This window comes from Geotrypetes seraphini, chromosome 18 (genome assembly GCF_902459505.1).
Source record: "Geotrypetes seraphini chromosome 18, aGeoSer1.1, whole genome shotgun sequence".
Classification (NCBI taxonomy): Eukaryota; Metazoa; Chordata; class Amphibia; order Gymnophiona; family Dermophiidae; genus Geotrypetes; species Geotrypetes seraphini.
In genome coordinates, this window is record NC_047101.1 from 24,815,763 (window position 1) to 24,837,309 (window position 21,547).

Below are 21,547 nucleotides of genomic sequence, written 5' to 3' on the forward strand. Positions count from 1 at the left end.
TTTATTAAATAAATTACTAGACCCCCAAACATTCCGCATTCGTTCTCTCATATTTTTTTTTTGATAGTGGCAAAAAAAAATAAAAAAAAATTGATGTCTAGCTGGACAAAACATTTAGCTGGGCCATTTTTGAAAACAAAGTTAGACGTCTTGCGGGTTTGAAAATGGCCATTTCTTCCACTCTATATTTGGATGTCTTACGGAAAACAACCAAAGTCAGACTTAGGGCTCCTTTTACTACGCCGCGTTAGAGCTTTAACTCGCGGAATAGCGTGCGCTAAATTGCCCTGCGCGCTAGACCTTACCGCCAGCATTGAGCTGGCGTTAGTTCTAGAAGCGTAGCGCAGGTTTATCGCGCGGTAATTTCCTGCGTGTGCTAAAAACGCTAGTGCACCTTAGTAAAAGGAGCCCTCTTAGCTTCCAGCTGTGATGTCAGTGGTGAAAACTCACCTCCCATGTAATGTCCAAAATATTCCAAATAATCCAATCTAATTTTGTTTTAAGCTATCAACACTCTCCGCCTCTTTTACTAAGGTGCGCTAACCGATTAGCGTGCGTTAAACGCTAACGTGTCTATAGACTAGCATGCACATGTTAGCATTTAGCGTGCGCTAAATCGATTAGCGTGCGCTAAATCGATTAGCGCGTGATAATCGGTTAGCGCACCTTAGTAAAAGAGGGCCTCTGTTTCAAGGGAAATCAAGTATGAACATCTCAACTCTCTTGAAATTTATTGCAAAAGGCGTTTAACACTAAATAAATACAGGGTCACATACAGAATTTACACATGGGCTGCGCTGAAGCTTTTTTTTTTAAAAAAAAAATTATTTATTCATTATATAACTTACATCAAGTACATGATTATTGATATTAACATTGTAACATAAATAATTCAATTGAGATTTTACAATTGATCTTAATCAAATTAAATTTATCCCCCTCCCTCCTTTCATTTTATATTTCATAAAATCATTTTCTTCAGTAATAAAATCCCCCTCCCCCCTGCCCTGTTTTTCATTTGTACTAAACAGGGTAGAAAAATATATACTTATTCTTTACAATATTCTGATAATGGCCTCCACACATGCTGAAATTTATTAAAATTCCCATTTTGAATGGCTAACATTCTTTCCATTTTATAAATATGGCATACTGAATTCCACCAAAAACTAAAACTCAGTCTATTCCAGCTTTTCCAATTATGTGTTATTTGTTATAAGGCAACCCCTGTCAAAATACGCTGAAGCTTTATGGCTAAGACTGTAATACATTACCCCCTCCTTTACGAACACGTAACACGGGTTTTAGCACCGTCAGCGGCGGTAACTGCTCTGGCGCTCATAGAATTCCTATGAGCTAAAACCCGCGCTACGCATTAAGGAAGAGGTCAGCTAGGTGCTATCGAGTCGTTTTCGAGCCCTAGCGACTTGATGAATTACAGATCTAAAAAGAAATCCGTTTTGTGCTGTAATACGTTTCATGGAATAAGTCGTTTCTGTTCTGGCTCTGGTCATCCGAGTCTACAAGCAGATTGATTACTAATTGTCTCTGCTATAAATTGATTGTTTGGAGGATATTCTAGGCTGGGAGGGAGTGGTAGTTTGTTATTTTAGACAGGAATGAACGGACTTGTAAATTTCTGTTTTGTGCTCATAATTATGTATTTATGCTTATTTATGCTTATTTTATGGAAACCGCCTTATTCATAGGCGGTGTATAAATGTTTTAAATAAATAAATAAAAAGGCCCTCCAGCATCATCTCCAAGGTTGTTTTCAGACGTGTCCATTATACATCATTAAAAGAGGACTAGATCTTGTGAAAATGTGCCACGATGTGTGATCTCTCTCCCAGGAGAAATCGCCAAGACTGCGCAGTCAGGTCCAGTCCATGGTGGAAGCAGTGCGATCAGACAGGAGTGTTGGTACCAGTGAACACGCTATTTTCAACAGGCTTCTGATGAGTAAAAACCAGATCGTACCAGAAGGTAATAAAGCCCTAGTCCTCCGGACCTTAAACCACTGAATGCCAGCCATATCTGTGCAGCCGTTCAGACACTAGCGGTATTTAACGTGTGTGCTTGCGAGCTGGGTAAAGTCGAAGCATTTCACCGAAATCTAATGCGGTCTGTACTGAATCTCCGTTGTCTACATTTCTCACAAGGTTAGTGGCGTCAGGACTGTCCTTAAAGAGGGGCTACAGGGGTGGCTGCATAGGACGCTTTGCTCCTAGGGACCCTGGCCCCAATTCTACAAACAGTGCCTAAAACTTAGGTACTGAGTAGTGTGGCACTTCAGAGCGATTCTAGAAAAGCTTGGCGCATTTTATAGAATCGCGTTTGGTGGTGCCTAAAATGGGCGTGGGCATCGAAAGGCGTCCTAACCATAGGCGCGCCCTATTTATGCCAGAGATTTTCTTGGCCTTACTGAATGCTCCTAAGTCCTAAACAAGCACCCACATGAAAAATACGCCCGTGACCTGCCCCCTAACCACACCTACTTTCTGGTAGGCGCCGTGGATTAGGTGCCTACCTCAAAGTGGCACCTATCATTCAATTAAGTGCCATTTACATCAATTACAAGGTGTTAATTGTTAATTATCATCCCCAATTAAGCCTTTTAATTAATTGTTAAGGACCTAGATCGGCTAACTTTAGGTGTCATTTATAGAATTTGGGCCCTTCTGCTTAACTGAGTCAGCTGTGCAACTGGCAGCTGCCAAAAGTTAAAGAGAAACATGATGGCAGATAAAGACCCACTGGCTCATCCATTCTGCCCATCCGCAGCATCCACTATCTCCTCCTCTCCCTATTGGCTAAGGCTCTTTACACCTGCATTGTGATGTCACAGAACTTTATGGTTATAGAAACATTGTAACCTGATGGTAGATAAAGGCCAATTGGTCCATCCACAGCATCAACTATCTCCTCCTCTCCCTATTGGCTAAGGCTCTTTACACCTGCATTGTGATGTCATAGAACTTTATGGTTATAGAAACATTGTAACCTGATGGTAGATAAAGGCCAATTGGTCCATCCACAGCATCCACTATCTCCTCCTCACCCTATTGGCTAAGGCTCTTTACACCTGCATTGTGATGTCATAGAACTTTATGATTATAGAAACATTGTAACATGATGGCAGATAAAAGCCAAATGGCCCATCCAGAGCATCCACTATCTCCTCTTCTCCCTATTGGCTAAGGCTCTTTACACCTGCATTGTGATGTCATAGAACTTTATGATTATAGAAACATTGTAACATGATGGCAGATAAAGGCCAAATGGCCCATCCAGAGCATCCACTATCTCCTCCTCTCCCTATTGGCTAAGGCTCTTTACACCTGCATTGTGATGTCATAGAACTTTATGATTATAGAAACATTGTAACATGATGGCAGATAAAGGCCACATGGCCCATCCTCAGTAATCATTATCTCTTCCTCTCTCTAAGAGATCCCACGTGCCTATCCCAGGCTTTCTTGAATTCAGACACAGTCTCAGTCTCCACCACCTCTTCCAGGACACTCTTCCACGCATCTACCACCCTTTCTGTAAAAAAAGTATTTCCTTAGATTACTCCTGAGCCCCTCACCTCTTAACTTCATCCTATGCCCTCTCATTGCAGAGTTTCCTTTCAAATGAAAGAGACTTGAATCGTGCGCATTTACATTACGTAGGTATTTAAACGTCTCTATCATATCTCCCCTCTCCCGCCTTTCCTCCAAAGTATACAGATTGAGATCTTTAAGTCTGTCCCCATACGCCTTATCACGAAGACCATGTACCTTTTTAGTAGCCTTCCTCTGGACCGACTCCATCCTTTTTATATCTTTTTGACGGTGCGGCCTCCAGAATTGTACACAGTATTCTAAATGAGGTCTCACCAAAGTCTTACACAGGGGCATCAATACCTCCTTTTTCTTACTGGCCATACCTCTCCCTATGCACCCTAGCATCCTTATAGCTTTCGCCGTCACCTTTTCAACCTGTTTGGCCACCGTAAGATCATCACATACAATCACACCCAAGTCTCGCTCTTCTGTACCCTTCCTTCAGGTTTTTGCAGCCCAAATGCATGACCTTGCATTTCTTAACATTAAATTTTAGCTGCCAAATTTCAGACCATTCTTCAAGCTTCGCCAGGTCTTCGTTTCCTTTTCCATCTCCCTCTCCGTCTCCTTCTCTATTTCTAATGAGGGTAATAAGTAGGTGATATAATATAACAATGTATACTGGATAGCAAATGACGCTTTGATGGTTCTCTATTTTTACTATCGTGGTACGTCTGGATATATCCAGGGTATCTCAAGTTTGTAAATCACTAAGTTTGCACTGGTAGTTGTCAATTAAAGAATTCTGTTTAAATAAAAAGAATTCCCAACCCTATTTGAGATCTTGTCCCAAGAAGCAGAGAGGGCCCCAAACTGATCCACACAGGGCCCTGCATTCCCTACTGCCAGCTCTGGATGGCCTTCTGGTTCCAGCTAAAGCAGTGGTTTGAAGCTCGCGGCCTGCCAGGTACTATTTTGAGGCCCTGGGTAGGTTTATCATAATCACAAAAGTAAAATAAAACAGTTTCTTGATCACATGTCTCTTTAGCTATAAATGACAATATTATTATTAAGACTTAGCCGAAAGGAAAGATTTATAAACTATAAAGAGTTTTACCTCATGCAAAATTGTCATTTCTTTAATAAGACATTAACTATTTTTTTTCTGAGGCCCTCCAAGTACCTACAAATCCAAAATGTGGCCCTGCAAAGGGTTTGAGTTGGAGACCACTGCACTAAAGTGACCCTGAATGGAACTCGGAGCCAAGTCCTGGAGTGACATTTTTTACTGTACCCTCACTCCTGCTCAGTTATCCATCAGTTGCTCAGGCACGTTGGGTCTACAGTAGAGAATGACACGGTGACAAAATTCATCACCGTTCCTGTCCCCGCGGGAAACCATCTTCATGTCATTCTTTAAGGAGAGAGGGAAGAATCAGAGTATGAATGGCCACAACCACTGTCCCGCAAGCTTTGCTTTGAAGAATGCTGGTGTAGAAGGACTGAGGTTGAAATAGACACTAGAAAATGACATGGGATTATTTCCCGTGGTTATCCGCGGGGACGGGAACGGCGATGAATTTTGTCACCGTGTCATTCTCTAGTCTACAGCATAGTCTCTGAGTATATAAGTTGTCTTTCTCTTGCGCAGCACTTTGTTTTGATTTCTTTCTTTTTTTTCTCCTTCTAAAATTAGTGGATGACTTGTGGCAAAGCCCATTGACCATGGAGGACTTAATTTGTTACAGCTTCCAGGTGGCTCGAGGCATGGAGTTTCTAGCATCCAGAAAGGTGGGTTGCTGCCTTTATTTGTTTTGTCCTTTATTTTTATTATTGGGTTTTTCCCAATTACATATCATAAGAGTTTCTGAATATTCTTCAGTCAAACATAAAACACCACATCCCTTTTTTCTGGTTTCCTTCCTCCTTTCCTCTTCCCTCCCCCCCCCCTACACCCCAGTGGAGTAGAGGGACCGCCTAGTGCTTAGAGCAGTAGGTGTAGAACTAGTGAAGCCAGGGTTCAAATCCCACCGCTGTTCCTTGTGATCTTGAGCAAGCCACACGACCCTGCATTGCCTCAGGTTGGTTCAAATTTTCATTGCGACCCTTCAGGGACAGGAAAATACCTGAAGGTACTATGAACAGACTGCCATGCGCTAAAAATATTTTTACATTTTTCACTGAGGTGGGCATATCTGTGCTAATCAGTTAGTGCGTGCTGATTAGCATGGGATTTGCATGTGAGCCCTTTCCACCTACAAAATAGGTTACAGTAAGAGCTCACATGCTAATTTTTATTAATGGCTGCATGTTAACGACAAAAATGGAGAAAGCCACAAAGAACATAAGAACATAAGAATAACATAACAACATAACCTCTCAGTTCAATACGATTAACAGTCATGAGACTGTACTAGCACAATGTATTATAATCACATTGAGAAGAATTTATCAAAGTAGGTCTTTAGCATTTTTCTAAAGGAAAGACAGGAGTTGGAGTTTGTTATCGGGACAGAAAAGGGTTTATCCCATGACCCAACTTGAAAAGAAAAAATTCTATGGAAAATCTTTTGTATATGTAGTCTTTTACAGTAGGAAATGTAAATAATCTAAAATGCCCAGAAAAACGCTATCTGTAAGTAAATTTAAAGTGATCAATAATCAGGTAGAAACCCAAACAATGTCTTGTAACAAGTACAACCTAACTTGAATAATATTCTTGCCCTCAGCTGGGAGCCATAAGAATAGCCTTACTGGGTCAGGTCAATGGTTTATCTAGCCCAGTAGCCCGTCTTCACAGTGGCCAATTCAGGTCACTAGTACCTGGCAACATTCCTTACAGAATCTCAAAGAACAGCGACATTCCGTAATCCCAGAGAGTAACAAGATTCTAGAATCCCAAACAATAGCAACATGCCATTCTACCGATCCAGGACAAGCACTGGCTTCCCCCATGTCTGTCTCTATAACAGACTATGGACTTTTCCTCCAGGAAATTGTCCAAACCTTTCTTAAAACCAGCTACGCTATCTGCTCTTACCACAACCTCTGGCAATTTCCTCCTATTGGTTTTACAAGTATTTCCCTGTAACTTACTTGAGAGTCTCCTAGTCTTTGTAATTTTAAAGTATCCAGATGAGACCAGAAGTCCACAATAAATGTTTAATGATTATAACAAAAATAAAAGATGGCAGCAAGTGTACACAGAATCTGACACAGACCATGTTTCGGCAGCTTTTGCCTTCATCAGAAGTCCCTTAAGAGAATAAATTATAATAGGTTGTGTTTCACATTGGGTTATTTAGAAAGACAATAAAGACATGGTTATTTCATAAGTACCTTGATTGATTAATATTGGTGTTAATGTATATTATCTGCTGATGGTTATTTTAGATGTATTTTGATTAAGATTGATGTACTGACATTGCAAATGTATGCTACATGTTGATGGCATACTTTGTTGTAAGAAAATATTAGATGTTATATATTTTAATTTGTAAACCGCTTGACATTTTATAATTAATTGGGCTATAAATGTGGAATTACCGTATTTTCACACATATAACGCGCGCGTTATACAAGATTTTACAAACCGAGCATAACCATGCGCGTTATATGCGTGAGCGCGTTATACAATTGTTTTCTGTCTTGCTGGCGCCCTCCTCCATCTTCCTGCAGCGTTCGCTGAAAGCCGCAGCAGCGGCTTCAATGCGCCTCCTGCAGCTGGGAAGCGTTCCCTCTAACGTCGTGACGTCAGAGGAACACTTCTGGGTCAGCCGCAAGAGGCACATAGGATCCCCTGCCCGCAGCTTTCAGCGAATGATGCAGGAAGATGGAGGAGGGCGCCAGCAAGACAGAAAACACCGCATCACAGTAGAATGCATTACAATAGAAAACCTGGGGAACAAAATGAGGAGCATGCGCGGTATACGCGTGGGCGCGCTATACCAAAATTTTCTTACATAAATTCCTTGTTCCCGTGCGCTATACCCGTGTGCGCGTTGTACACGTGTGCGCGTTATATGCGTGAAAATACGGTAAATTAAATATACACATTAATATTCTGCTCAAAGAGGTGAAATAGAGATGCATATGGGTATGTGATATGGTCCATTACACTGAGGCGTGTAGGATAGAAACATATCAAACATATATAAAAACATATCAAAATAGTTCCACTCGAATTTTGATATGCTTCTATATTTAGCGAGATATAACACTTATATAAGGTATGTAGTTTTCACTATATCTATATCTTCACTATATCTTCACTATGGGCTCCTTTTACTAAGCCGCGTTAGGGCATTAATGCTCGGAATAGCGCGCGCTAAATTACCATGTATGCTAGACGCTAACGCCAGCAATGAGCTGGCGTTAGTTCTAGCCGCATAGCGTTGGTTTAGTGCGCGCTAAAATGCGTGCACCTTAGTAAAACGCTAGCGCGCCTTAGTAAAAAGGAGCCCTATATCTTTTGGGGGGTTGGTTGCTTTACCTTCATTTTTTTATCCCTGTTTTTGTAAGATACACATTTTCATTCCTATATCACATGCGATTTTGTACTCGCTTCTTAAATACTTACATTGTACACACTTTCATTACTCCTGGTCACATTTATTTAGTGTAATGTTTATATATAGTGCTGGTTTTAAAATTACATCCCAAAGCAGTGTAGTATTGGTACTCCATGATTCTCTCTATTGAAATCAGTACTACATGTCCCATAATGCACCAGGACGAGCTTGGCAGAAATCCAGGACCGGCCAAAAAATGTCCCTTCTGGAATGAGTAACCTGGTCACCCTGCATCAAATCATATATTTACATACATTTCCAACTCATCTATGTATACAATTTTTCACATTGTACACCTCCACAATTTCGCTTGGTCACTATCCCACACGCCTCAGTGTAATGTGACATCTCCATATGCATCTCCATCTCACCTCTTCGAGTAGAATATTAATGTGCATATTTCACTGTGAAACACAGCTTATAATTTATTTTCTTAAGGGACCCCTGATGAAGGCAAAAGCTGTGATATGGTGCATTTACATTACACTGAGGGGAAGAGAGAACAAGAAAAAAATACTTTTAAAGCAAAAAATAAAAAAATTGACGCAAACAAGAAAATTGTCACTTCATATCTTCACCTAACTCCCCTGCCCACAACCGATAGATTGCAAAGAAATATATATTGGTACCGGAACGCAGCATGGGTAACATTAGGAAAACTGTATTGAAAAATCCTTCACTATGGCAAATTGTAACCTGTTAACTGTATATTGTGTATGTTGGGACCTGTGACCCCCTCCTGGGCTCTTTGGGGGAGGACAAGGGAGAAAATGAATTAAATAAATAACTACTGTACTTTTGAGAGAAATGAATTTTAAAACTAAAGTTATTCCTTTTGGGGGTACATAGATGAAAGCGGGACAATCGAGCTCAGAAAAATGCGCGCAGGACGTTAGCGCGCTGGATTAAAAGTTAAATTTAAAGCACTCCGAGGGGGTGTGGGGGGAACCCGCCCAGTTTATTTAGAAGTGTGGGCGCTGTCATTGGTGGTTTCGGGAGGGACACCCCCATTACAGAGGAAAGTGTAATTTTAGGGAAAAATTACACTTTCCTCTCTAAGTGGGGGGGGGGTTCCCCCCACCCTCCCCACAACGGCAGTGCCAACACTTCTAAGTAAAGTGGGGGGTTCCCCCCACACACACCCTCAGAGCGCTTTAAATTTAACTTTTAATCCGGCATACTGACGCCTGCGCGCATTTGTCTGAGCTCCTTTGTTTGCGTGCGATTGTCTGGTGCACTTTAGTCCCGTCACCCTTTTGGATCCAATTTGGTAAGCGCCTAGGAAAATGACATCTACCGTGGTTCATTCAAAGTTAGGCTTTTGCTTCACGTTCAAAGTTAGGTGCCATTTGTAGAATCACGCCTAGAAGCATCTAAATTGAGTTAAGTGCTGGGGTAGGCGTGTACAACTTAAGCTCCGGCATTAGCCTAGGGTTTTCTTGGCCCAAAATACTAGCACCTAAGGTAAGTGCCTACTAGTGTCTAACTCAATCTATGCCCAAACTCTGCCCCCAACCGTGCCTACTTTTCAAGCATCTACCAGCTAATTCATTTTTTAAATTGGATTTTAATGATGCTTTACTTTAATTTAATGTGGTGTCTTATATACCGCTAAATCTCCAAAAGGATTCGAAGCGGTTTACAAAAAAATTAAATTGACTTAAGTGATGGTCAAAACTCTAATCAGGTACTTTGAATTTCCCTCTCTGTCCCAACAGGCTAACAATCTAACCATAGAACCTATGAAAGAAATAATTGCTGTACATTTACCTATATAAATAGAAGGAAGAATGCCACTATACAGAGCCATGGTGAGACCTCATCTGGAATACTGTGTGCAATTCTGGAGGCCACATTACCATAAAGACGTGCTCAGAGTCGAGTCGGTTCAGCGGATGGCCACTAGGACGATCTCGGGGCTCAAGGGTCTCTCGTACGAAGAGAGACTGCACAAACTGCAGTTCTACACTCTTGAGGAACGTAGGGAGAGGGGGGACATGATTGAGACATTTAAGTACATCACAGGACGTGTCGAGGTGGAAGATGACATTTTCTTTCCCAAAGGACCCTCGGCCACAAGAGGACATCCGCTCAAACTCAGAGGAGGGAAATTTAATGGCGACACCAGGAAGTACTTCTTCACGGAAAGAGTGATAGATCGCTGGAACAAGCTTCCGGTGCAAGTGGTTGAGGCCACCAGCGTACCTGACTTTAAGAATAAATGGGACACCTACGTAGGATCACTACGAAGATCAAGTTAAAGAATTGGGTCATTAGCACACAGACTAAATTGGGTGGGTCAGTAGAGTGGGCAGACTTGATGGGCTGTAGCCCTTTTCTGCCGTCATCTTTCTATGTTTCTATGTTTCTATGAAGAAGGAAAAGATAATACAATATATTCAGTACTATAGGTGTGTTAAAGGCACAACAGAAGGGAAAACTTCAATATCAACCCCATATCCCCCCAAATCACCCCCAAATACCCCTCAAATCAACCCAAATTTCAACCCCATATCCCCCCAAATACCCCTCAAATCAACCCAAATATCAACCCCAAACATCAACCCCATATCCCCCAAATCAACCCCAAATCCCCCTCAAATCAACCCAAATATCAACCCCATATCCCCCCAAATCACCCCCAAATACCCCTCAAATCAACCCAAATATCAACCCCATATCCCCCCAAATACCCCTCAAATCAACCCAAATATCAACCCCAAACATCAACCCCAATATCAACCCCATATCCCCCAAATCAACCCCAAATCCCCCTCAAATCAACCCAAATATCGACCCCCCAAATCCCCTCCAAATCAACCACAAATCCCCCTCAAATCAACCCAAATATCAACCCCAAACATCAACCCCAATATCAACCCCATATCCCCCAAATCAACCCCAAATCCCCCTCAAATCAACCCAAATATCGACCCCAAATCCCCCTCCAAATCAACCACAAATCCCCCTCAAATCAACCCAAATATCAACCGCAAACCCAAATATCAACCCCAATATCAACCCCATATCCCCCCAATCAACCCCAAATCCCCCTCAAATCAACCCAAATATCAACCCCAAACCCAAATATCAACCCCAATATCAACCCCCATATCCCCCCCCAAATCAAACCCAAATCCCCCTCCAAATCAACCCCAATATCAACCCCAAAAATCCTTCAATATCAACCTCAAAGAAAAATCCTAAAAATAAAAGCAGGAAAAAATAATAGCAAAATTAAATAAGCCCAACAAAAGTAGAGCAAAAAGAAAATAAAAAATAAACCCCAGTCATTCTCACTACCCTTAGTCTCAGTCAGCTTCTAATTCCATGCCCCCAATCGAGCCAGGCCAGCCCGGGTCGGTTCCAGAAAATTAACTCCTCCGCTTCAATTTCCCTGCTGCTTTCAATTATCAGCACCAAAAAATAGAAACATAGAAAGATGACGGCAGAAAAGGACTATAGCCCATGAAGTCTGCCCACTCTATTGACCCACCCCTTTAAGTCTACTTACCCCCTTTAAGTATACTGCCACTTTACTGACCCGCCCCTTTAAGTCTATACCGTAGTGACCCTATTTCTTGACTTGACCCTCATAGGGATCCCACATAGGTATCCCATTTATTCTTAAAGTCTGGGATGCTGCTGGCCTCGATCACCTGCACTGGAAGCTTGTTCCAATGATCAATCACTCTTTCCGTGAAGAAGTACTTCCTGGCATCTCCATGAAATTTCCCTCCCCTGAGTTTGAGCGGATGCCCTCTTGTGGCCGAGGGTCCTTTGAGAAAGAAAATATCTTCCACCTCGACACGTCCCGTGAGGTACTTAAATGTCTCAATCGTGTCTCCCCTCTCCCTACGCTCTTCGAGAGTGTAGAGCTGCAATTTGTTCAGTCTTTCTTCGTACGAGAGCCCCGAAACCATCCTGGTGGCCATCCGCTGAACCGATTGTTAGGCACTTATATCGGTAGGCTGTCTTCTTTCAAGCCAAACCAAGTAAGGCCTACCAGAGAGCAGCTCACGGAGTTCAAGCATTCAAGTACAGCGCCTAAAATATCAGACAAGAAATGCCTAGCTTTAACCTGTTCTTTGCTGCATGAATAGGGGGGGGGGGTGTTTGTTGATGGTTTTGAAAGATCTTGACCACCTTTCTTTCTCCATAGTGTATCCACAGAGACCTGGCAGCGAGAAACATCCTTTTATCTGAAAATAATGTTGTAAAGATCTGTGATTTTGGACTGGCTAGAGATATCTACAAAGATCCCGACTACGTCAGGAAAGGCAGTGTAAGTTCTGGCTCTGGCACTCAAACTAAATGTATTGGGATCAGCATTGGAGGCAGCAGGTCCTATATTTAGTGTTCTTCCTATTTCCCCAACTCAACTCCAGTGCCAGGCCTAGTATTGAGAAACTATATTTTTCACACATGTCCCTGCTTTTTTGCCTTGTTTTATGATCCCTACTGACTAATGCAGGGGTGTCCAATGTCGGTCCTCGAGGGCCGCAGTCCAGTCGGGTTTTCAGGATTTCCCCAATGAATATGCATTGAAAGCAGTGCATGCACATAGATCTCATGCATATTCATTGGGGAAATCCTGAAAACCCGACTGGATTGCAGCCCTCGAGGACCGACATTGGACACCCCCTGGACTAATGCAAATGAGAGTGCTTTTTTCCCCCCAAATAAAAACATAGTACTGGAAAGATATCTTATAAATTGGCTTAAGTCCATCCCAACCTCAACTCTGGACAGGGTTGTCCAGAGGGAATGCCAGTCAGAGCTTAGGAGGAATTCTGTCTGCCACCATAACCAGCCTTCCCCCTGTGCCTAATATTACTTCCTGTTCTTTGGGCGTGTGGGGCTGCAGACCCATACAGAGCCATTTGTGCTGGGCTCCCTCCACTGTTTAGTCAGAGACTCCAATTCTACTCGTCAATATCTCAAGGGAGGCCTACCAGGCCCCAAACTCTCCATGGTCAGCTCCTACTGATGAGGGCAATATATTCAATAAAATAGGAGAACCCTGTGGCTCTCCTGATGGTGGCAACCATTTTCTAACAAAACTTCTTGCATCTTGACTCTGTGGATCTCAATGACAGAAACCAAGTCAATATATTTCCTATTATTCCTATGGTATTTAAAGCATTAAGAACTTTATGATCTACCAAGTCAAATGTACTAGAAAGGTCTAGTTCAGGAGTGGGCAACTCCGGTCCTCAAGGGCCGTAATCCAGTCGGGTTTTCAGGATTTCCTCAATGAATATGCATTGAAAGCAGTGAATGCAAATAGGTCTCATGCATATTCATTGGGGAAATCCTGAAAACCTGACCGGATTACGGCCCTCGAGGACCGGAGTTGCCCACCCCTGGTCTAGTTGCATAATAAAAGCTCATTTCCCTTGCCTTTATATTTATCTATTTCCTGCCTTCCCAGAAAGCTCAGGGCAGGTAACAGTAGAGCAAACACAGTTTTAGAGAGCGGGGTAACAGAAGAACTGGTGGGGGATACAGAAAACGGAGGGAACCTAGGTACAGTATTAAAGGCTAACAATTTATCGTCAAGGAGAAATGTACAGATTCTGTAGGCAGTGGATCTAAGTACAAGGTGAGGCTAACATGTTATCATGTACAGAAAGGAACCAGTTGGGACAAAGGGCATACATAGTTTGGGGGAGGAGGTCTTAAGTAACATAGGGAGCAAAGCAGGGCATGGGCTGAAAAGCATATTGGAGGCATATACTGTAGAGGGGAAGTCAAGCAGTGGTGTAATCTTGTTCACAAGCTGTTCATATAGCTTACGGACTTCGTTGTCACAGTTCCTCACATCTCTTTACTGGTCCGAAGCAGTTAGCAAAAGAAGAAGGTCTTTACGGCCTTCCGGATGGTCATCAGGGAGTCCAGGGCTAAGATTTTATTTCCTCTATTAATATTTTTTTTAAAAAAATTTTAATTTTTATTGAGTTTAGAAATAATATACAAAATAACTCTTGCTAAAGAAATACAGATAGGAAAATCATAAGGTATATTTAAAGATAAATAGGAAAAAGATATATCTTCCTTAGACCACAATAAAGCCCTCCAGGAAAAGGAATCAGAAAATGGTGAATAGAACCCTCTAAGGCAAACGTTCAGGTATTGGCTTCACAGAAAATTCCAACCTTATACTTTACTGTGTTGTAAACGCTAAACTCCCCCTGTTGACAATTTCTTCATATCTATAAAAGCACGTAATTGTTCAGGTGAGAAAAAAACATATTTTGTCCCCAAGTACTTTATAATACACTTACAGGGGTAAGCCAAAAGAAAATTCCCACCCAGCTTTACTACTTCAACTCTCATAGCAAGAAATAATTTCCTGCGCTCTTGTGTCTGTCTAGTAACATCTGGGTAGATCCAGACTTTTTTCCCCATGAATGGTACTTGAGATTTGCGGAAATATTGCCTAAGTAAAACAGACATATCCTGTTCGAAAACAAAAGAAACTATTAAGGTGGCACGCTCTAAAGTCTCAGTTCTTGAAGTCTCAAGAAAATCTGTGTCTATTAATATTATTAATAGCGATTCTGTACTATGCTCAAGCCGGAATCCAAACTGAGACGAATGCAGTACATCAGAGCGATCTAAATAATCTATTGATTGTTGCACTACCAGAACCTCCGTAACTTTTACAAAGTAAGGGATAGATGCTACCGGTCTGTAATTTGTAACTACATTCTTAGATCATTTAGAATTCTTCATTATAGGTGTAAGAATAATGTTGGCATACTCTTTTGGAAAAACACGTATTGAAAGTACATTTTCTATCCATTGGAAAAAAACAGTTCTAAATTCCTGCAGGGTAATGTAATGTAATTTATTTCTTATATACCGCTAAACTCCATTAGTATTCTAAGCGGTTTACAGAAAAATAGACAATAGGGTGCATTAAAATTATAAGTAAAATAGGTACTTAGAAATTCCCTTACTGTCCCGAAGGCTCACAATCTAACTAAAGTACCTGGAAAAATGACAATTAGTAGAGTAATGAAGAAATAAAATAGAGAATAGATGAGAAAAATAAAGAAAATAAATATTCTAATAAGACTACAATGATCTAAAGGAATTTGAAAGGTTAAAAAGAGGGGAGATAGGAATAGATGCAGAGGGAGAACCGTTGAAGCAATAGAATTCTGGGGAAATTTAAATGAAATTTGAATGATAAAATGAAACAAAATAAGTGGTAAAACAATAAGTGAGATTAAAAAATATATCATAAACTAAAAAGAATTGAAAATAAAATCAAAACAGTCAAAACTGAAGTCCAGCTTGAACGGGCCCCAAAGCCTACCGTTGGTCCGATGGCCGGACTGCAGCCCTCCTCCGTCGGCTCTCCCCTGCTGGAATGGGGGAGGAGCGAAGACAGTGTCGGGTGCCCCGCTGGAATGGGCCCCCGAGCCGACCGTTGGACGTCTTCAAGAAAGTAGGGCGCTTATCAATAAAGCAATGATATTTAGCATATTTGTTACATATTCTGTCTAACACTACCCCCTTTTTTTTCACAAAACCCATAGCATGGTTTGTAGCGGCCGCAGCAGTAACAGCTCCGACGCTCTTAGGAATTCTATGAGCTTAGGAGCTGCTACTGCCGCGGCCAGTGCTAAAAACCGCGCTACAGATTTGTAAAAGGGGGGGGGGGAGGGTAAATCAGCTATATTTATTTGGGCAAAATTATCTCCAAATCATGTCAGCTGGACAATAGCCTTTCATTAAGGAATTATCTGAGAATAATATATCTAAATCCCAATATATCTATCATGTATATGCAGTTCCACAATTATTTATCTTCATTTGAAAATAATCTGCTACTTGAATAGCTTAAAGGGATAATTCACCTGCCCCATTGCAAATATTGTGCCAAACACAGCTTCCTTCTGTTGCATGCAGAGGTAGATGATTCTCCTTTGTATTTATATATTATTTTCCATGTTTAATAGGAACACATTATTTTGGTTTCTATTTCATATGGATTGAATTAGCATAAGTCTGAATTTGTGTTTCTAGCTTTTTAGTTGCTGTAGATTGAATAGTTCAGCAGATAACATGTGCACAGACAGACAAATGACTACATAAACAAGTGTTTTAGAGTAAAAGGAATATAAATTAAAACGACAAAAAGGACCAGACTACATAACATGCCACACAGGGTCACAGTGCCATCTGCTGGTGGGAAGTAGATGTCTCGCTACATTAGCATTCCTTGAGTCAACTCATTACTTCTTAATAGTTTGAGGGATTTCTTAATTTTGTTATTTCTGTGAAAAGTAAGGAAGGTTGGGTTGTTGTTGTTTTTAATAATTCAAAGGTAATATATTTAATTTAATTCATAATTGATATCCTGCAACATCCTCTGTACAAGACCTAGGCAGGTAACAAAGTCAAAAAAATATGTTAAAACAAATACAATAATCACAAATAAATGTATCAGTTAAAATAGCCTAGAAATTACAATAAAATAATTATGTTCTCATACCTTCCATAACATCAATTACATCAAAACAAATGCTAATAGCAAAACATAGCTGTGGAGGGGTCTGATTCCAGCAGATAGTCACACCACATGGGAAAATAGAAAGAGGGATTACTAGCAGAAGAAAACAGGTATAAATATCCTTGTAGAGGTCAGTGGTAAGGCCCCACTTGGAGTTCTGTATTCAGGGTTAGAGGCTGAACCTCACTAAGGGCTAGATTCAGTAAGGGAAAGGATCGGATCCGATCCGTGTCCGGGGGGCTGATTCACGAATCACCCTCATGCAAATGAGGGCGTTCTGAATCACGCCCCCCAACCGATGCAGGGATCACTGAATAGCAATCCCGACGTATGCGCAGACCATCTGTAGATGGTCTGCGCATGTGCTGGCCCTTCGTACCCGGCAGAGCTTTTTACTTTTTTTTTTCACGAGCCCATGCTTTTAATCCGCTTTAAACCTGCGGGTTAAAAGCACAGGCTTGCACTGCCGGGAAGAAAGCAGATGGGGCAAAGATCAGGCAAAGAGCAGAGAAGCAGGGCAGAGAGCAGGATGGCAGAAGGCAGGGCAGTCGGAAAGGACCTGAGCGACTGATCCTCAGCAGTCGCTTATTCTTGGATCGGTCAGCCCAGTCGGTGTCCCTCATTTTTTTTAGTGAATCACTTCCTGCCTACGTTTGAATGCCGTTCCCCCTCATTTGCATGCACGGATCGGAGGATGATCAGGACAGAGGTTAGTGAATCGGGTCGGAGGGAAATCGGTTCGGAATCTAACCCTAAGAACATAAAAAGATTTAAAGTGGTCCAGAGGAAGGCGGCAAAGATGGTAAAGGATTTACATCAAAATACATATAAGAGATTTGAAGAAAAACAAGGGAGATATTATATAGATGTTTAAATACTTGAAAGGTTTTAATATACAAATTTTATTCATTTTTTATGTTATTTTATTTACAAATATTTATACCACACTATCTGACTGGTTTACGCAGCTTACAATGAAAACATACATAATAATGAAACAGTATAACAACATTATGGCTGGGATGGTTAAGATGGGCTGGAATGATCTTTGACTGAGACTCCAGTAGATGGAACCGAAGCACGCTACCCGGGCAGGGCTCTGGGTTTCCGGCCCAGAAATATCTAAGAAAAAGGACCATTGAAACTAAGGGCCTCTTCTATCAAACTGCACTAGCAATTTTTAGTGCAGAGAGCCACGCTGAATGGCTCTCGCTGCTCCCGACGCTCATAGGAACTCTATGAGTGTCGGGAGCAGCGCAGTCCACCGCACTACATACTGCTGGCCAACGCAGAAGACATCGACATCATTGGAATCTCTGAAACATGGTGGAATGAGGAAAGCAAATGGGATACAGCACTACCGGGATACAAGCTCTATCGCCAGGACAGAACAGGACAAAAAGGAGGTGGAATAGCCCTATACATAAAAGAAGGCATACAATCCACACAAATGGACCCAGCAGAGACGGCCAGCAAGCCGGAATCTCTATGGGTTAAAATACCGGGAAGGAAAGGGCCTGAAATAAAGATGGGCCTGTTTTATCGCCCACCGGGGCAAACCAGAGATATCGATGAGGAAATGGAAGCCGAGATGAAGCGTGAATGCAAAAGCGGCAACACGGTTATTATGGGAGACTTCAACTACCCTGGGATAGACTGGAGGCTTGGAAGCTCGAAATGCGCTAGGGAAACAAAATTCCTGGAAGCTACACAGGATTGTTTCATGAAACAGCTTGTTAGAGAACCGACGAGAGGAAATGCCACTCTGGATCTAATCCTAAATGGGTTAAGGGGACCTGCAAAGGAAGTAGAAGTAGTGGGACCATTGGGAAACAGCGATCATAATATGATCAAGTTCAAGGTTGAGGTAGGAGTGTCAAAAGGCAAGAGATCCATTGCGACAACGTTTAACTTCAGGAAAGGAAACTACGAAGCAATGAGGGAATTGGTAAGGAAGAAACTTAGGAACACTTCCAAAACATGGCTAACGGTAAATCATGCCTGGTCCTTCTTCAGGGACATGGTGAGCGAGGCGCAAAATCTGTATATCCCCAGATTCAGGAAGGGGTGTAAAAAGAATCGAACAAAAGACCCGGCGTGGATAACCAAAACAGTGAAGGAAGCGATAGGCAATAAGAAAAAATCATTCAAGAAATGGAAAAAGGACAAAACTGAGGGGAGCTGGAAAGAGCACAAGAAGCATCAAAAAGAATGTCACCGTGAGGTTCGGAAAGCCAAAAGAGAGTATGAAGAGAGGCTAGCCAGGGAAGCAAGAAATTTCAAACCATTCTTCAGATATGTTAAAGGGAAGCAGCCGGCTAGAGAGGAAGTGGGACCGCTGGACGACGGAGACAGGAAGGGAGTGGTGAAGGAGGAGAAGGTAGTGGCAGAAAGACTTAACATGTTCTTCTCGTCTGTATTTACAAACGAAAACACGTCCAACATACCGGAACCTGAGCAATTCTTCAACGGAAGTCAGGCAGAAAAATTAACATCCATAGAAGTGAGCCTTGAGGACGTTCGTAGGCAGATAGAAAAACTAAAAACTGACAAATCCCCAGGTCCGGATGGCATACATCCAAGGGTTCTGAAGGAATTAAAGGAGGAGATAGCGGAACTACTGCAGCAAATTTGCAACTTATCCCTGAAAACAGGCGAGATCCCGGAAGATTGGAAGATAGCCAACGTTACGCCCATCTTTAAAAAGGGATCAAGAGGTGACCCGGGAAACTACAGGCCGGTGAGCCTGACTTCGGTTCCAGGGAAAATGGCAGAAGCACTGATAAAAGAAAACATCGATCAACATTTTGAAAAAAATGAACTTCTGATAACCAGCCAGCATGGTTTCTGCAAGGGAAGATCGTGCCTAACGAATTTATTGCACTTCTTCGAAGGGATCAACAAACGGATGGACAAAGGAGACCCCATAGACATCATATATCTAGATTTCCAAAAAGCCTTTGACAAGGTGCCCCATGAACGTCTACTCCGGAAACTGAAGAACCATGGGGTGGAAGGAGACGTACATAGATGGATCAGAAACTGGTTGGAGGGTAGAAAACAAAGGGTAGGAGTGAAGGGTCACTACTCCGACTGGAGGAGGGTCACGAGTGGTGTCCCGCAGGGCTCGGTGCTCGGGCCGCTGCTATTTAATATCTTCATAAATGATCTAGAAACAGGAACGAAGTGCGAGATAATAAAATTTGCGGACGACACCAAACTATTTAATGGAGCTCGGACTACAGAGGACTGCGAAAAGTTGCAAAGGGACTTGAACAAATTAGAAGAATGGGCGGCGAAATGGCAGATGAAGTTCAACATTGAAAAATGTAAAGTATTACATGTGGGGAGCAGAAACTCGAGGTACAACTATACAATGGGAGGGATGTTATTGAATAAGAGTACCCAGGAAAGGGACTTGGGGGTAATGGTGGACATGACAATGAAGCCGTCGGTACAGTGTGCAGCGGCTGCTAAGAGAGCGAATAGAATGCTTGGTATAATCAAAAAGGGTATTACAGCCAGAATGAAAGAAGTTATCCTGCCGTTGTATCGGGCGATGGTGCGCCCGCATTTGGAGTACTGCGTCCAATATTGGTCGCCGTATCTTAAGAAGGATATGGCATTAGTCGAGAGGGTTCAAAGGAGAGCAACACGTCTGATAATAGGTATGGAAAACCTGTCATATTCTGAGAGATTGGAGAAGCTGGGTCTCTTTTCCCTGGAGAAGAGGAGACTTAGAGGGGATATGATAGAGACTTATAAGATCATGAAGGGCATAGAGAGAGTAGAGAGGGACAGATTCTTCGAACTTTCGAAAAATAAGAGAACAAGAGGGCATTCGGAAAAGTTGAAAGGGGACAGATTCAAAACAAATGCTAGGAAGTTCTTCTTTACCCAACGTGTGGTGGACACCTGGAATGCGCTTCCAGAGGACGTTATAAGGCAGAGTACGGTACTGGGGTTCAAGAAAGGATTGGACAAATTTCTACTGGAAATGGGGATAGAGGGGTATAGATAGAAGATTACTGCACAGGTCCTGGACCTGTTGGGCCGCCGCGTGAGCGGACTGCTGGGCACGATGGACCTCGGGTCTGACCCAGCAGAGGCATTTCTTATGTTCTTATGTTCTTATGTTCTTAGATGGAACCGAAGCACGCTACCCGGGCAGGGCTCTGGGTTTCCGGCCCAGAAATATCTAAGAAAAAGGACCATTGAAACTAAGGGCCTCTTCTATCAAACTGCACTAGCAATTTTTAGTGCAGAGAGCCACGCTGAATGGCTCTCGCTGCTCCCGACGCTCATAGGAACTCTATGAGTGTCGGGAGCAGCGCAGTCCACCGCACTACATACTGCTGGCACAGTTTGATAGAAGAGGCTCTAAGTCTTCGTCCATTTGTTTTGGCTGTCCCTTCAGTTTAGATATGGGCCTTAGTTCATCCAATTGTACCCTCAAATTGTAGGTCTGTCTCGAATCTGCACAATTTGTCTAAACCCTCAGAAAAACATGCTATTACTCAGCATTCATGTATTTGACATCCTCTACAGTTGGCTTTTCACTCAGGCCTCAACACGGAGCCAATCCTGATGGGTTTTAATAAATGAGCTCCACAACATTTGGAACGTTGCCAGAGGATCTGTGCCGGGGTGATATTCTATATAGTCTGCACGCCCTTTATAGAATAATAATTAACACTGATTTTTTTGAGGCCCTCTTTGCTAACTGATTAGTGCGCATTAAACGCTAATGCTTGCATGTTAGTCTATGGATGCGTTAGTGTTTAGCGCGCGCTAAATCGATTAGCGCATGCTGATCGGTTAGCACACCTTAGTAAAAGAGGGGGTGAATTTTAAGCACCACTTAATGAATCCAGCCCTAAATTCTGTTATTCATGTTA

General features: G+C 42.2%; 1 protein-coding gene across 3 annotated transcripts in view; it reads left to right on the forward strand.

The window, feature by feature from the left end:
- FLT4 (fms related receptor tyrosine kinase 4) overlaps window positions 1–21,547 on the forward strand; it is a 266,815-nt gene that overhangs the window by 216,533 nt on the left and 28,735 nt on the right. For all 3 annotated transcript variants that reach the window (XM_033927003.1, XM_033927002.1, XM_033927004.1), the window contains 3 exons: window positions 1,854–1,986; window positions 5,248–5,342; window positions 12,285–12,407. In XM_033927003.1, the coding sequence (XP_033782894.1) occupies window positions 1,854–1,986; window positions 5,248–5,342; window positions 12,285–12,407 (351 nt within the window). The remainder of the gene's footprint in view (window positions 1–1,853; window positions 1,987–5,247; window positions 5,343–12,284; window positions 12,408–21,547) is intronic.